We start from the raw sequence: 19,186 nt of genomic DNA, 5'->3' as shown, positions 1-19,186 counted from the left end.
GAAGATTAGATCATAGATCCCTTTTCATAGATGGCAATTTGAATGGCGACAATTATTTAGCATTGCTCCAAAATAATGTATTGAAAATGTTGGCCAACTTGTATCCTGATCCAGGAAACCACCCACAAGTTCTAGTAAACATGATATGGTTTCAACAAGATGGAGCACCATCCCACTAACAAATTCATGTCCAACAGTACCTAACTAAATATTTCCAAATCGGTGGATAGGAAGGCGAGGATCGATGGAATGGCCACCACGATCCTCCGATTTGACGCCATTAGACTTTTTCTTATGGGGATATGTAAAAAGTATTGTATACAAAACTAAACCTACTGAAAAAATCTCAAGTCCTCGTTGCTATCATCAAGTCCTCGTAGACACTTTGTCTCAGGACCAGCAACTTCATGTGGAGTCGTACGTTGCCTTGTTATCTAATCCACTAGTAACTTTAACATCCTAATATATAAGACTAAATAATGTAAATCAAATTGTAACCAATAACTTTTAACGGGTTTTTACCCATAAATTTAGTGGCTCAAAATATGTACACCTAGACACTGATGATGGAATATGGATTCCGAAAACGTTTTGTCTTCATGTTCATTTTAACAAATTTTTTGTAATACATGGTATACAGCCAGCTACAGGAACCTAGTTTCCTTGTTGATTTTAAATCTACTGACTTAGCTGACTTAAGAAGACGAATAACGCTTGCGATTAGATCGATCACATCTGAGATGTTAAGTAACGTTAGAAGAAATTTCTATTTATGGTTAGGGTGTTGCCAAGACGTTCGTGGGGAGCATTTTGAACATTACATTGACATTATTGTTTAGATTTGTATTATTTAGAAGTTTTTGAATATGTAGCGACTTTCGGCAAATAGATAATTTTCTTTTCTAAATGTGAATTTTTTCATTCTACTTAATATTTCCGAAACAGTCAAAGATAGGTATGAGACATTGTATTCAAAAATGTCTAAAATAATCTGAGGAATCTAAAACTTAATTAATAAACAGGGTGTTCTATTTAAAAAAATCAAGTTTGAATTGGCCACCGTTATCTGATACACCCCGTACAAAAAGGTTTTGTGGAAAAAATGCGCAAATAGAAATACTAATCGACGTGTTCGACTGTTTTTCAAATACTCTTTTATTTATTAGCTAATTTATTCCATTTGGCTGACACACAGTGTATATACAGTGCGTCCATAAAGTAACGCATAAATTCATTATTAGCTAAATAAACAACAGTATTAGAAATTCCAGAAACAGGTCGATTTTTGATTTTAATTTACTATTTTTTTCAAAATATAATTTAATATACAGGGTAAATCACCTTAGTATGATGACGTCATCACAATTTTTTTTAAATGGAACCGCTATTTTTTTCAATTTATAGATTTCCTTTGCTGAGCTGATCCCAAAAATGTATAACACGTTGATTCAAATTGGTACAGGGTGATAAAAATGCAAAAATTCGCACGTGCATCCATAAAGTAACGCATAAATTCAATATTAACAAAATAAACAAAATTATTAGAAATTCCGTAAATAGATCGATTTTTAATTTTAATTTCCTATTTTCTCAAATTATAATTTAATATGCAGGGTGACGTACCATCTTCGTATGATGACGTCATCATTATATTTTTTAAATGTTGTTTTAATTTAATATTTTTTCAAATTATCATTCAATATACAAGGTGAACCACCATGAAGTCATCACCATATTTTTTAATGGAACTCCAATTTTTTTTCAATTTGCATATTTTCCTTGTTGAGCTGATTCCAAAGATGCATAACACGTTGCTTCAAATTGGTACAGGGTGGCAAATGAAATTTTATATTGTTATACAACTACTATATAAACTATTAAAAACACCTTGCATTATTTGTAACATTTTCTCTAACAGCTTTTATTAGTGAGCCTGAATAATACTTTCTAGCAGCTCTTATTAGTAATCCAAGCCCCTAAACCATAAAAATATTTTTAATGTTTTACAGTATTTTTAAATGTTTTTTTTTTTATTTGACGTTAAAAACTGTCAAAAATATTAAAGTACAAATCTGTATTGTTTATGCTTTACAAAAAGGTTTACGTGAAAAATATTCACGCAATTTATTATTTGCAACTTTTTTTACAAAATGCAGTTAATAGAAAGTGTTAGAATTGAAATATTAACGATAATTGTTATTGGCGATAAGATGCGGACTCAAAAAGAAGTATGCCGATTTTTTCATGAAAGGCACTTAGATCGTGAACCTATTTCGCAATCTACGGTAAGCAAAATAGAGCGCAAATACAAGGAATTAGTCCATGTGAGGGATGCAGTAAAGCATGGTAGGCCAAAAATTAATGAAAATATTCAACAAGATATAATTTTGGCGGCAGTAGAAAATCCACACTGTACAGTGCGAGAATTATCTAGGGATTTTGTGATAATTGTGTGTTGGAAAGTCTTCAGTACGAAATGTTTTTAAAAAGTTAAAATACCATCCTTATAAAGTACGTCTTATCCATGACTTGGCGGAAGACGACTTTCATATCAATTTAATGCAACGTGTTTTACATTTTTAAAATCAGCTCAGAGGAAATCTATAAATTGAAAAAAAAATTGGGGGTTCCATGTAAAAAAAATTGTAATGACGTCATCATACTAAGGTGATTTTGAAGATGGTTAAATAGTAAATTATAAATTCATGCGTTACGTTATGCACGCACTTTATATATACATATATATATATATATATATATATATATATATATATATATATATATATATATATATATATATATATATATATATATAGAGACAGAGAGAGAGAGAGAAAAGAAATTTAATCTTTGGAGATAAGTTAAATAGTAAACTCTTAAATATTGGAGAAATTGCAGATTTCCCCAATATTTAAGAGTTTAATATATATATATATATATATATATATATATATATATATATATATATATATATATATATATATATATATATATATATATATATATATATATATATATATTGTTATGATATGCAAAATCGAGAAAAATATTGGGTTGATTAAAATATTTCAAAGTTCAAAAACATTAAAATAATTCAGATAAGTAAGATAACAACCAACAAACATTTCGAAGAAGGAAAGTTATTTATTTCTTGGATTACCTGTACTAAACAAAATATAAGCTATACATAAATTATTTCTTTGTTATACTTGAGTGACCCGCATAATTTTAAGTGAAATCCAAAGACAATTGAACCGGGTTTTTCCAAAAACATGAATGCAGTGATTAGAGACAATAGAAGAGATTTTAGAAAGAGGTTTTTGTTAGTTTTTAAGAATTATAGAAAAATATTATTTGTAAATAAGTTTTAGGAAATTTTATAATTATAGGTAAAAATTTGTTTGTTATCGAAATGAAAAAATGGGGGAATTGTGACGAGTTTTGATTGGCGGAGATTGAAAAAGGTGGGATAGGTATGTAGGAAGGAAAGTTTAGCTAGATTTAGGAGAGAGAAAAGATAAGCAGTTGGTTTTCCAAGTCTGTAAGACGAACAGTGATTGTTCTCTGGCGGTTCCCGAGAAGTAGCAAGCAGTAGTGTTAAATGTTAGTGAGTTTTTGTGGAGTTAGTGTATCTGACAGAAGCTGAAGCAGCAAAATATTGTAAGTCATATTTTTCTACTTATATTCCAAGAGTCACTGTTCAGGCCAACGAGAGATTCAGTTTATCGTAAAGAGAAGATATTCCAAGAGTCATTTTTCACTCGGGCCAACGAGAGATTCAGTTTATCGAGAGGAGAAAGGCTATCATAATTTAAATGATTTGTGCTTTTGAAGGAGATCATTAAGGACGATATACTTGCAACAATCTGTTGTAAGATTGCTGCTTACATAGGGAGCGGTTGAGAGGAGATAATATAGTCTACAAGGAACAAGGATTTGGACCACTCATCATCAGAGAGAGAGATATTTTTGTTTTCTGCAGTTTTTTTTTCTTTTATTGATAACACAATTTTTACACTTAATTTAGAAAGGATATAAATATTTTGATTAGGAGAGTTAGAATAGTTTGGATTTTGAGATTTCAATTAATATTGTTTGTACCATTAATTTTGATTGTTTTGATTTTGATTGTTGTGTAAGTAGAACAGAATTTTGAGAATCATTATATGAGATTTGTTTATTGAAAACCTTTGAGTGTGAATTATTTCATTATTTTTATTTCAATATATAGTGCTAGATCATATGTGTTTTTTATTATTCCGATATTCTTTGGACCTTACCTTTCACATGTAATAGCATAGATATTGAAGCACGAATTTAACCCTGAGATAAAAGAATTAAAAATTGTGATAGAGTCATAATCATATCATTTAAATAATTTTAATTAATCAAAAAAAATTAATTAGCTAATTATTGCTTGGCGCACCAAGACTTGAAATATCACAATAACTGGCTTCCAAAACGTGGGGCTTGAAAATATCGCAGCTTTACATTTGAAGGAAGGGAAAGAGATCTGGAATAAGTACAGGTGATCCAGAGATAAAAACATATAACATTGAGGGAATTTGAATTTGAAAGTATTTTGACAATTTTTCCAGGGAATATAAATTTGATTTATTGATTGATCGTAGTTAGCGGATATTTACTGCTATTGAATTATTTGATTTTATTTTCTTTACCAATCGTACATTTGATATTTATTTTGAATTATTTGAATTTTACTGATTGCATATTTGATATTTGTCGTGAAAATTTAATACATTTGGGGAGAAATATTGTCGGGTTCTGAAACATATAGAGTGTTGTAAAATTTCACATTTGGCGGGGACAAAAACAGTAACGAAAAGAAACAACATGTCGACCACAAGGAGTCAAAGCAAAATGCAGGAAAGGAAGGAGGATAACAGAGAAGATAAAACAATTTTGGAAGAAGGATCGGATAATGAAGGAAATGTTACAATAGTTGAGGAGAGAAAAGAACCATCAGGAATAGATAAAATATTACAACTAATGCAACTCCAGTCACAAAAAATGGATAAAATGGATAGAAATCAACAAGAAACATCACTAAAAATGGAAGAAAACCAACGGGAAACAAAACAAACAATGAGCAATATAGAGCAGCGTCTGGAAAACTATGAACAGGAAATTAGAGGATGTGTTGAGGGGATAAAGAAAGAACTGATACAACAAATAGAAGAGATTAATGAAATTAAAAATGATATGAAAGAACAAGAAATGAGAATTAAAGATAATTTGGAGGAATTAGAAAGCAAACTTGAAAATGTAATGAAAGAAGACAAGAAAGAAATAGAAAAACAAATTGAGGATATCAGAAAACAACGAGAGACGGGAGACAGGAGAGAAGTTATCATCCATGGAACAAGCGAGGCGAAAATACAATTTGGCGGGGATATTCGGAAAACACACCCAGTACCGTTTGTTAAAAATTTGAAAACCAAATTACAACATACTAGATATTTTGACGATTGCAAAGAAACAATTAGAAACCATTTGAAAGAAGGAGCAGCGTTATGGTATGAAAGCAAGGAAAATGAGTTTGAAAATTGGACAGATTTTGAAAATAAATTTCTCAACTATTTCTGGGGGAAAAATAAACAGAGAGAAATCAACCAAGAGCTACAGAATGGAAAATATCACGAAAAAATGGGAATATCTGAAGAAAGATATGCTTTGCAGATATATAACAATTCAACATATCTAGAATACAAATATTCTACCGAACAGCTGGTAGAAATGATCAGCAGACATTTTGAGGAAACGTTTGAAGATCACGTGATTTTGAGAAACTATCAAGATATTGATAGTTTGTGCCAATTCCTTCAATTAAAAGAAGCGAAAAGAAAAGAAATGAGAAATAGAAGACAACATGACCAATATAATGGACCGGAAAGAAGGTATTCATCAAATTATGACCAGAGAAACCGACATCCCAGATCAACAAACGAATATAGGCCGAGAAATTACAATAATTACAATAGACAACAAAATTACGATAACCGGCATGATACACAAAATAGAACAAATGAAAATCACAACAGGAATAGAGATGCACAAAATCCTCCGAATAGGAATACGAACGAACAAAGGGACGATAGAAATAATCAGAGATTCCAACGACAAAACAGAAGAGAGATGAATCATGTGGCAATAGAAAAGGAGGAAGAAGAAGTATTCAATGAATCCAGACAGGATTTTCAATAAGGCATCCACTAAACAAAAGTAAAAAACTCTCCGGTATATTTTGTCACCCGAGAGAGTTTATACAGTTGGCGGGAAACGAAAAACAAAATTCTAATTCCAATCTAATTTTTTTAGACGCATTTATAAAACATAAAGCGATTAAAATTCTGATTGATTCTGGATCGGAAATTTCGTTAATCAATAAAAAACTAGTAAAAGAATTAAATATGGACAGATTTGTGTATAAGATTCCGAGGGTTGCTTTAGTGGGTGCAAATAATAAAAAATTGACGACAGTAAACGAAGGTTTAGGAGTACGGATCAGAGTGGGAGACCAATTCTATATTATGCAATGTGTGGTGATCGAAGATCTAAATCATGATATGATAGCGGGAATTGATGAATTGAGTGAAAAACATATCACCATCAATTTTTCGGAAAATCAACTGGAAATCAGAGCAGAACCAGACAACATAGAAGAAGAAAAGGAAACAGATAGGAGAAAATTTTCTGAAAGGATAAATGGGCAAGAAAAACATAAAGAAATCAATATGACGGTAGAGGATAAATCGAAAGCTCAAGAAAAAAATCAATCCGAAGAGGAAAAGAGAATAAAAAAAAAGAAGAAGAGTTCGAAAAGAAAGCAGGAAAAAAAGGAAGTTATAAGCAGAAAAATGGAAGGAGCCGAAACATGGTGCTCGGAATACCAGATAGAAATTAAAGATAAAGAAAGAATAGAAGAAGAAATAACGGAAGAGGACCGAGAAGAAATGGCAATTATGGACGAGAATCCAGAATTTTGTGAAGAAGTAATACGGACAGTGAACACATGTGAACAAACTGAGGATGAAAGAAAAATAATATGTGGAGAAAACATGGAGAAGGAAATAGAGAAGATTTTAGAAAATTATGGAGATCTTATTAATGAAGAAAGCCGAGTGGCTAAAAATTATGAACATTCTTTTAAAGTTAAAAACTTAGAAAAAATTTTAAATCGAAAACATATCCAATCCCGTATAAATACAGGCAAAGCGTCGGACAGGAAATTGAAAATATGATCAAAGACAAGGTGATCGAAAGATGTGACTCTCCATATATCAACCCGATAGTATGCGTAAAAAAATCAAATGGTGATTTGCGATTATGTTTAGATGCAAGAAACATTAATTCGCACACAATCGCGCAATACGAAGCGCCTTTGAACATAGAAGCCATTTTTGGACGAATCACAGGATCACACATTTTCTCCAAAATCGATTTGAAACACAGTTTTTGGTTAATACCTTTGACAGAAAAGTGTCGAAATTATACCGCTTTTTCTATCGACGGAGTGGTGTACCGATTTAGGGTAGTACCATTTGGACTACAAAGTGCATGCGCTGCTTTGGTTCGCGCATTACACACAATTTTAAATAGGCATGGAGAATTTGTTGTACATTACATAGATGATTTATTAATTTTCTCACCTTATATAACAAGCCATCTACGACATATTCATACTGTTCTCGAAGAACTTGATCAAGCCGGATTAAAATTAAATATTCAAAAGTGTCAGTTTTTCCAAAAAGAGGTATTGTATTTAGGATTCAAATTAGACACAAAAGGGATTAGTCTTGCAGAAGATAGAATCGAAGTCATAAACAACTACCCTAGGCCAACCAATTTAAAAACTTTGCGGGGATTTTTAGGAATGGTAAACTATTTCAAAAAGCTGATACCAGGCATCAGTACAAAAGAAGTACCGCTAATAGCATTACTTAAGAAAAATGTCAGATGGAAATGGGGAACTGAACAAGAAATCGCTTTCAAAAATTTAAAAGGAGCGTTTTCCACAGCTGTAAGAGTGCACCACCCAAGATATGAGCAACCTTTCATTCTCAGGACCGATGCTTCCATAAAAAAATTTGCAGGGGTGTTATCACAGATACAAGACGATATAGAGGTGCCAATATGTTTTGTTTCCCGTGTAACCAAAACGTATGAGAGAAAATACAGCGTTACTGAATTAGAGTTTGCCAGTGTGTTATTTTGTGTAAACAAATTACGTTTTTACCTACTTGGGGCAAGATTCACCATTGAAACGGACCATGCAGCGTTGGTACACATAATGAAAAATAGGTTGGTAAATAATAGAATTCATAGGGGCATTCTTTTACTCCAAGAATATGATTTTGAATTTAAATATATCAAAGGAACGGACAATATTTAGGCTGATGCGTTGACGAGAGATGAACAATTCCGCAAAGAGGATCACAAAACTCTCCACGTAGGCATGAACATAATGAGAGAAGAAGCAGGCTTATTTTCTTTGGCCAAAATCAGTGAAAATCAGGAAGAATTGAATGAAAGAGAAAAGCAAAGGGCTGAACAAGAAAATAACCTATATTTTAAGAGGGTCGATGGTAAAGAACTCTATGTAATCACGGAGCAAATGGCAAAAGAAGTTTTTTTAAAGTTACACTGTGACAACGGACATATTGGAAGTAGAAAGGTGTGGCTTATGTTCAGGGAGAACTACATTTGTCGACAGGACTATACAATAGCCAAAGAGGTGACTCGAAATTGTGTGACATGCCAAAAGTGTAAAAGTAGGAACTTTAAAAATGAAAACGTCACAAAAAACGTCGTAGCTCGGAAGAAACTGGATATTGTTGCTATTGATATGTTGAGCGATTTGATACCAACAACTCAAAGGAATAAACACATATTAGTTATGGTGGATCTTTTCTCAAAATATGTTAAATTGTACGCATGCAGAACCACAAAAGGAATTGAAATACTTAGGAAGATAGACAATTTTATAAAAACAGTGGGAAGACCAGACAATATTTTATTGGACAATGCGACATATTTTAGGAACGAACATTTTAAAAGGGAATTAAGAGAGAGGGGCATCGATACAAAATTTATAAGCATCCGTCATCCACAGAGCAACCCATCGGAGCGTTTTATACAAGAAGTCACAAAATTTCTACGAATTGCCGCGGAAGAACATCATCGACATTGGGACAGAAAAGTGTTTGAGATCGAGACCTATTTGAATTGTGCTCCAAATACGGTTACCAAAGAGACGCCTTTGTATATAATGAAAGGAACAATGCCTACAAGACCGTGGGAAGACACCGCCCCCAGACAATACGAAGAAGTGATCGAGTTGGTTCAAAGAAGATTGAGACGAAGTGGAGAGAAATATCTCCAAAGACAAGAGAGAACCCGAAGAAGAAGGCCGATCAAATTCCAGAAAGGAGATAAAGTCTTAGTGAAGGCACTGAGGGTGTCGAATTTACAAAATGGTATTTGTGCTAAATTGATGCCGATATTTGAAGGTCCATATAGGGTCAATACGGAAAATGGGGTAAATAGTTATGAATTAGCGCACATAGAGACAGGAAATATACGGGGTATTTTTAACATTCACGACATCTATCAATATCATGAATAGATTTTAATAACATAGTGAAATAATTTGATTCTGGAAAACTTTTGTCATTTTAAAATTTAACAAAGAGTTTTCGGCAGATCAAATGGCGGGGATTTGTTATGATATGCAAAATCGAGAAAAATATTGGGTTGATTAAAATATTTCAAAGTTCAAAAACATTAAAATAATTCAGATAAGTAAGATAACAACCAACAAACATTAAGAAGGAAAGTTATTAATTTCTTGGATTACCTGTACTAAACAAAATATAAGCTATACATAAATTATTTCTTTGTTATACTTGAGTGACCCGCATAATTTTAAGTGAAATCCAAAGACAATTGAACCGGATTTTTCCAAAAACATGAATGCAGTGATTAGAGACAATAGAAGAGATTTTAGAAAGAGGTTTTTGTTAGTTTTTAAGAATTATAGAAAAATATTATTTGTAAATAAGTTTTAGGAAATTTTATAATTATAGGTAAAAATTTGTTTGTTATCGAAATGAAAAAATGGGGGAATTGTGACGAGTTTTGATTGGCGGAGATTGAAAAAGGTGGGATAGGTATGTAGGAAGGAAAGTTTAGCTAGATTTAGGAGAGAGAAAAGATAAGCAGTTGGTTTTTCAAGTCTGTAAGACGAACAGTGATTGTTCTCTGGCGGTTCCCGAGAAGTAGCAAGCAGTAGTGTTGAATGTTAGTGAGTTTTTGTGGAGTTAGTGTATCTGACAGCAGCTGAAGCAGCAAAATATTGTAAGTCATATTTTTCTACTTATATTCCAAGAGTCACTGTTCAGGCCAACGAGAGATTCAGTTTATCGTAAAGAGAAGATATTCCAAGAGTCATTTTTCACTCGGGCCAACGAGAGATTCAGTTTATCGAGAGGGGAAAGGCTATCATAATTTAAATGATTTGTGCTTTTGAAGGAGATCATTAAGGACGATATACTTGCAACAATCTGTTGTAAGATTGCTGCTTACATAGGGAGCGGTTGAGAGGAGATAATATAGTCTACAAGGAACAAGGATTTGGACCACTCATCATCAGAGAGAGATATTTTTGTTTTCTGCAGTTTTTTTTTTCTTTTATTGATAACACAATTTTTACACTTAATTTAGAAAGGATATAAATATTTTGATTAGGAGAGTTAGAATAGTTTGGATTTTGAGATTTCAATTAATATTGTTTGTACCATTAATTTTGATTGTTCACGTAAGTAGAACAAAATTTTGAGAATCATTATATGAGATTTGTTTATTGAAAACTTTTGAGTGTGAATTATTTCATTATTTTTATTTCAATATATAGTGTTAGATCATATGTGTTTTTTATTATTCCGATATTCTTTGGACCTTACCTTTCACATGTAATAGCATAGATATTGAAGCACGAATTTAACCCTGAGATAAAAGAATTAAAAATTGTGATAGAGTCATAATCATATCATTTAAATAATTTTAATTAATCAAAAAAAATTAATTAGCTAATTATTGCTTGGCGCACCAAGACTTGAAATATCACAATAATATATATATATATATATATATATATATATATATATATATATATATATATATATATATATATATATATCAAAAGATGAGACCGTTGATTAAATTTAAAATATACTCAAGAGTTGAATAGCAGAGGCTGGATCTGTCAATAATTGGCAACTGAAAGTCCTCAACTACTTCATTGATTTATTTTATTACGTTTCGCTTTTATTTTTAAAAGCATCATCCATCAACCACAACCACCAGGGTTCATACTTACAAAAACAAATTGTAGGTTTTTCTAGACATTATAAAAACTCTACGATAACTTAAAATTAAAACTTACTAACTAAATGAAAAAAATTAAACAAAATACACGAGAAAAACTGTAAAAGAGCACTATTGTTCATTTAATTTTGACCGATGGCTTCATTTGAATGTTGGTTTAAGCTCTTTCAGGTTTCAAGGGTCAAACCACACTTATCTTTTCGATTGTTTTCTATCCGTTGTAGGATGTCATAATTTCACATGTGGCTTGTTTTCGTACATGTGTTTATTTGAAATGCTGGGAGGTACGATTATCGAGGGAATTCGTAAACGAAAAGGGACCGACCTTTTTTAAGAAATGATTAATTTTTTCTTTATAAAAAAAAGGAAGAAAATAGGAATGAAATTAATGTCTTGTAAGGGTATTTTTTTTTAATTATTTGTTTTGTATGATGAGAGAGTGATATATCTGGCTCAAGTTGTCGATGTCGGTTCTTTAATTTAGGTTCTTCTATTTAGGACGCTGGATGTTTTAGAATTTGGCACATTTCAAGGATGGATCGCTTGTGATAATTTTGTTGTTTGCACAGTATTTTGGTATTCGTGAAATCGATACTGTGTTTAGTTGAAATGGCATGTTGTGCAAGGGCACAAGATGGTTTAGAAATCCTAATGTCGCTTTTGTGGGACGTTAGTCGACCTTGAAGAGAGCGGCTGGTCTGGGCAATGTAGCAGGAGTTGCACTTTGCACAGGATATATGATAGACGACTTTAGTTTGTTCTAGAGGGACCAATGGAGTTTTTGTCTTCGAAAATAACTTTCCTAAGGTTCTGGTGTTTTTTAAGTCTATTTTAATAGGTAAGTTTTTAAAAGTTTGTTAAGCTTGTTAGTGATTTGTGGAAAGTACGGGAGCGAAGCATATTTTGTGGTTTGTTCAGGAGTGAGAAAGGACTTATTAATCGGTTATTTTGTTAAAAATGGACGCTAGATAGATTTTGTTAGAAATGGAAATAGCTTTTGAAATATAGAACTTTATTGATGATGGATGCCGGATAGTAGTTATCTATGAGAATTTACTTTAGTAGATCGAGAGATTCTTCTTTGTAAAGCGGGTGTGTCAACATGTGTACTCTAAGGCTGAGGGCTTGTACCAGGTTGAGTTTATATCGAATTGGATGTGTCGAATGGTAATTTAAGAAACGGTTACTAGCCATTTCTTTTTTGTACCAGGTAGTGACTAATCTGTTATCCGATGTGCGAATAATTCCAATATCTAAAAACGGGATACTGTTATCAACCTCAATTTCACATGTAAATTGTAGGTGAGGATCAAAGCAGTTAAAAACTGATAAGGTGGCCACCGTCTTGTCCGACGGGGTTGCTAAAATCAGATCGTCGACGTACCGTTTTACAAAGCGAACCTGGAATTCTAACTTCTTGATACTCTCATTAATAAGATCGTCTAGTACAAAGTTGACTAGAATAGGAGAAATCGTGGATCCCATAGGAGTTCCAAAGATAATATTTGTCATTGAAAATTAAACTATTGGTGTCAAAAATCAAATCTAATAATTCGCAAAAAGTTTCCCAAGATATCGGACTGTGGGGTCGGATTTGATTCCAATGGTTACGGAGAGAAGTTACTACACTGGAAAGTGGAAGATTTGTGAACAAGGATACTACGTCAAAACTTACTAAGACAAAGCCTCTGGGTAGTTGATAATTATTAATAAATTCACTGAACTGAAAAGAATCTGTTATGTTAAAGTCATTATTATAATTGTATGCTTGTGAAAGAATGTTCGTTGGAAATTAAGCTATATTCGTGTTCTGAGTATTTATTGATGATAATATGGGTCGCATGCTTAGTTGTGGTTTAGGAATTTTGGAAAGACAGTAAATAAGTCCCAGTAAATAAGTAATAAGTAAATAAGACAGAATAAGTCCCCTCTCACTCCTGAACAAACCACAAAATATGCTTCGCTCCCGTACTTCCCATAAATCACTAACAAGCTTAACAAACTTTTTAAAAACTTACCTGTTAAAATAGCCTTAAAAAACACCAGAACCTTAAGAAAGTTATTTTCGAAGACAAAAACTCCATTGGTCCCTCTGGAACAAACTAATCTCGTCTATCATATATCCTGTGCAAAGTGCAACTCCTGCTACATTGGCCAGACCAGCCGCTCTCTTCAAGGTCGACTAACGTCCCACAAAAGCGACATTAGGATTTCTAAACCATCTTGTGCCCTTGCACAACATGCCATTTCAACTAAACACAGTATCGATTTCACGAATACCAAAATACTGCGCAAACAACAAAATTATCACAAGCGATCCATCCTTGAAATGTGCCAAATTCTAAAACATCCAGCGTCCTAAATAGAAGAACCGACATCGACAACTTGAGCGAGATATATCACTTTCTCATCATACAAAACAAATAATTAAAAAAGAAAAAATCCTTACAAGACATTAACTTCATTCCTATTTTTCTTCCTTTTTTTATAATGATTTTATAATAATATTATATTTTTTTATAATAATTTTATAAGAAAAAATAAATCCTTTTTTAAAAAAGGTCGGTCCGTTTTCGTTTAATAATTCCCTCGATAATCCCTTCCTGCATTCCAAATAAACACATGTACGAAAACAAGCCATATGTGAAATTATGACATCCTACAACGGATAGAAAACAATCGAAAATATTTGTATGGTTTGACCCTTGAAACCTAAAAAAGCTTAAACCAACATTCAAATGAAGCCATAGGTCAAAATTAAATGAACAATAGTGCTCTTTTACAGTTTTTCTTGTGTTTTTTGTTTCATTTTTTTCGTTTAGTTAGTAAGTTTTAATGTTAAGTTATATTAGAGTTTTTATAAGATCTAGAAAAACCTACAAATTGTTTTTGTAAGTATGAACCATGTTCGTTGTTTACTTATTTGCTTATATTCTAAGATCTTTTCTATTTATAGTGAACTGATAATGCTTTTAAAAATAAAAGCGAAACGTATTCAAATAAATCAAAGAAGTAGTTGACGACTTTCATTTGCCAATTATTGACCTATCAAACCTCTGCTATTTAACTATTAAATATATATACATATATATATATATATATATATATATATATATATATATATATATATATATATATATATATATATATATATATGTATATATGTATACATACATGGTGGTCCTTAAGTAATTGTACAAAAAGAAACAGTAGATTCTACACCTTAAAGTATTACGATTTAAGCCAAATTGCTTTATTATAATAAAATGTTGATATTAAGAAAGATACAGGGTGTTAAAATGCAAATTTAAAATTTTATTTTTCGCTATAACTTTGATGTTTGTAAACATTTATGCATAAAAATTTACATCTGGGTACTTTTAAATATGAGAAATTATAATTTGATGCACACTTTGATGTTGCTGTTGGAGGGCGCCACATACGCCACATAATGTGGCATAAATTTGCACTTAACTACTTTGCTCTTTGAGTTATCTGTATTTGTGATACAAAATATTAAAGATACATTATTTTAACAAAAAAAAGGTATTCCTGTTAATAACTTTCCTGTTTAAAAATTCAACAGTTTTCGAGATAATCGCATTTTACAAATCAGCTGCATAATTCTGATTTAAGGCAATTACTCCAAGCAACGAAGGAAAAATAGACAAAAACATTAATAAATCTAAATTTTGGTATAAAATATCTTTAACTAAAGTTAATAGTTAACGAAATAATAAATAAAATAAATATATCAGCAGGATAATTAATAATAGAATTTGACAAAAACAGAATAATAGGATTTTAGATAAAATATTTTACGTTTTATGTTAAATTAAAGTCATAATCAATTAAGAAATAGTCAAACTAAATAACATAACTTTTTGTCAAAGTAAGTGTTCGATATGTCCACCATTTTCTTTAATTCATTTGTCAATATATTCCATAAAAGATCGTCTCATATTAAATAGCATCATTGATTTTAAAGAAACTGCTTCCCATAGTTGGTAGCGAATGTTTATGGGATTCTTATGGACTCGTTATTATAATACGCTCCATACACCAAAATCAAGCGGATTAAATTCTGGGCTACGTGGTGGCTATAATATATAATGGATGAATATATTCTTTTGGATCCATATCCAAATTTTATGGTATATTATGGAACTACGTCTTATTTGTCACAGAGGTTAAATAATGTATTAAACTGTGATGTATCTCATTCATTGGTTACTTATATACACACGGAATAACCTATCGATGACATTTCTTATTTATATGATTACGTTACAGCTTACGAGTAACTATCAAATGAACTATTATGATTAACTAACGAATTAATATTATGCTGAACAAAACTGCCTGTGTGTTTACTATATTTATAATAATATCGGTTATAAGCCCAATGATGATGTTTTTGTAAAAATGCTGAGTCTTTAAGGTTAAATTTGTAGCAAAAGTATTATGAAACAAGACACACATGTGTTATTCAATACCTGTGCTTTGGTTTATAATTGTCGTAATAAAAATGGGTAAAAAATTTTCGTAATGAATAATTAGTATTCTTTTGGGATTTTTTATAAATTAAATAATTATATCAATATCTCACCACATTGCCAAGGAATGTGGTGAGATTGCATCGACTGCAACGACCAATCCAACGTTCAGAAAAGTTACATTTAAGTATGTTCTCACTGCCTTCTCTCTTGAATGTGGTGGTGTACCATTTTACATAAACCACATATTTTGGGTTTTCAGCATTTTACAATAGGGAAAAAGTAATACAACGCCAGTAGGTATAGAAACCTAAGAAGCGGTAGAAAAGGGAAATTATAAGCACTATGACGGCCAACGTCAAATATCACAACTAAGAATTATTATGCAGCTGACTTATAACATGCGATTATCTCGAAAATGGGTAAATTTTGAGGTTACTAACAAGTATACCTTTTCTTTGTAAAAATAATGTATCTTTAATATTTTTTAACACAAATAGAGCTAACTTAAAGAGCAAAAAAGTTAAGCACAAATCTATGCCACGCATGTAGCATATGTGGCGCCCTCTATCAGTTACATTAAAGTATGTATAAAATTATAATTTATCCTAATAAATAGCATCCAATTTTAAATTTGTGTCCAAAAATATTTACAAACGTAAAAGTTATAGCGAAAAATAAAATTTTAAATTTCCACTTTAACCCCCTGTATCTGTCTTAATATCAAAATTTTATTAAAGCAAGTTATGTTAAATCGTAATATTTTAATGTGCAGAATCTACGATTTCTGTTTGTACAATTACTTAAAGACCACCCTGTATATACAAAACAACAAGTTTATTGGGGCTGCAGTCAGAAGGTTGGCCGAGATGTTAGAGAAACACTCTTGACTTTTGTCTAGCTTTCGCAATTGTTTTATTCCTTTTTCAAGACACTGTAATATAGATAAAAAAATGTGTAAATATTTACAAAATGTCACAATTTATTAGTGTAACTTACTAGTCGTTGAGATTATTTACAATAAAATTTGACACTCAACATTAATAACACATATAATAATGGACAAAATACATTCTAAAAATTTTTGGTAAGGATAGTAAAACTTAGTTTATTTCATGACATCTTTTGATGGTTTGTTTTAAATCTGATACATAGAGAACAGCAAGAAAAAATAATATGTTTAAAATGTAATTAGGTGTTCTTAATAATGTATTTATTTTTAAGAACTAAGAGGCCCATATTGGGTAGTTTTAATTTTTAATTAATAAACCTGTCTTGAGGGTATTCAACCAGTTATTCATACAAGTATATTGTGACGCGTATATGTAGAGGTAAACATTTATTTTATTTTTGATGTTTTTCCAGTAAATAACAATAAATGTTGCTTAATTTATCTATGTCATAATTTTTATTTATGCAATATGTACTAGATTTTATGAAACACATTTCCAAGAGAACACGTTTTGCATGTTTTTTTCTTTTGTCAAAATACAGAAATCTTCGAAATTAAACTTATGTTTCAGAGTTATTGCATGTTCTGTGAGTGCACATGCATTTATTTTATTGATTTTTATGTCACTACGGTGCGAGATCACCCTACTGTGGAAATAAAGAGATGATTCTCAGATGTTTACGTTATTGCAATTGGCACACGGTATAGAATAAACAACATTCGATAAATACTGTATTGTGAAAGGATCTTTTGTTTTTGTGTATAACGTCGATACCGTTTTCACATTCTTAGTTGTAATTGTTAAGCCATTAATATTTTTGAAAATGTTCATTAGCTTAGGTGTCAGAACTGGAATGTAGGGTAAGGAACCATACGTTATTTTAGATGGTATTACTGATGTATTGTGTGTCAATGTCAATTGTCGTGTAGTATAAAATTTTCCCTGGGCCAAGTATTAAATATTCCCCAATTTTGTTTACATTGTGGGGTAAAGGAAGAAAAATTCCAAAATATGGTTCTATTAATTTGTACGTGTTATTTCTACAATTTGAAAAGTAGTTTGATTCAAGGTCGTTTTGTGGTATGTTTAACGAGAATTTTGGGTTATTCCGGTTGCGAAAACAGGTTAGATTTGAAAAGGGAGAAGCAAAACTGACCCGGTCGATATCGAGGGACGAGTGAACTCAAGGCAGGTTGAAATATTTGGTCAAAGGGAACAGTTGTTATGTAGTTTTACGAAAAACCGGCAAATTTGTCGAAGAATAAGTGATGTACACCCAAAGTAATGTGTCAACTCTGATAGGTCTAATCACTGTTTTGATTGTTTGCAAGCTGTCTCTCATATGAGATATTTGTAATACGGCGGTACAACAAATTTGAAGAATAACAACATGTTCCATTGTTGAGTTTTTAAGAAGCCCAGTCTGAAGTCTAATCCAGTGCCGTCCATTTCAACCTCACTCTATTTGTTCGTGGTCGTCGTTTCAGACCATAGAAGCAGTCCTTTTGCTCGTGTGGCAGAGAGTTTAAACCCAGTTCTACCCCAGAAATTTTAGTAGGTCCAGTTTCCGACCCCAGAAATCATCTAAAGAACTTTAGTGCAATCCAGGTAACTTTTTTGTTTGAACTCTTGAAGTAAAAATTGCTTTCATAACAATTTAAATTTTGATAATTAATATTGTAAATCTTATGACAGCTAGTTTTATAATTTTTGACATTGGTTTGTAGGTTTTTTAAAAATGGTTAACCTCTTTATGAATATGTAGTTTCATTTTAAAGATATTTCTTTATTTTTAATAAATTATTTCTGCCACATGTTTATAGTCCAGTAACATATAGTCCCGTAACTATTTTTGTAAATTTTGTAGCAACTCCCACTTGTAAAACAAAGTTTGTAAACGGATGACATGTAAGTTTTCTTTGTTATTTTTGGTATAAATTTTTGTAACTATTAATATAGTATTTTTTGTGCCATCTATATTTTAGTAACTGTTTATAGAGAGACAACAATAAATGTTTAATTTATTTCTCTAACCAATTTGATTAATATTTATTTTAGAAAAGTCTCATAACCCCTTTTTGTGTTTCTTATTTTAGGAAGGAAGAGCCTTTTTTTCTTTATCCAGCAAGACTAAGATCCCTCGAAGCGGCGTCCATTTTAAATTGCTAGAGGTTTTTCTTGTTGTTTTTGTAACCAATTTGTCTAGGAGATTTATGTAAGTATCCATTTGTTTCATTTTGTAGTTGCCCCAATCCGACCCCTTGCCATTCACTTATCTACGACTCAGCTCTCCAAATAAGCCCTGAGTGCCGTTCGCACAGTATCGTTTAT

The 19,186-nt window shown here is 31.4% G+C and overlaps 2 protein-coding genes across 3 annotated transcripts in view; both read right to left on the bottom strand.

Annotated features, from left to right (window-relative positions):
* The window catches only part of LOC140450155 (sensory neuron membrane protein 2-like), a 383,672-nt gene that overhangs the window by 329,441 nt on the left and 35,045 nt on the right, over positions 1-19,186 (bottom strand). The window lies entirely within an intron of this gene.
* LOC140451165 (uncharacterized) lies at positions 12,460-12,918 on the bottom strand. The gene has a single exon (XM_072544898.1). It carries the CDS (start codon positions 12,916-12,918, stop codon positions 12,460-12,462), a length of 459 nt encoding a protein of 152 aa, XP_072400999.1.

This window comes from Diabrotica undecimpunctata, chromosome 9 (genome assembly GCF_040954645.1).
Source record: "Diabrotica undecimpunctata isolate CICGRU chromosome 9, icDiaUnde3, whole genome shotgun sequence".
Lineage (NCBI taxonomy): Eukaryota > Metazoa > Arthropoda > Insecta > Coleoptera > Chrysomelidae > Diabrotica > Diabrotica undecimpunctata.
This window is presented reverse-complemented; position numbering and strand designations above follow the sequence as displayed.

Excerpts from the sequence above, each read along its gene's own strand:
- LOC140451165 (XM_072544898.1), bottom strand. The coding sequence starts at position 12,918 with ATGACAAATATTATCTTTGGAACTCCTATGGGATCCACGATTTCTCCT.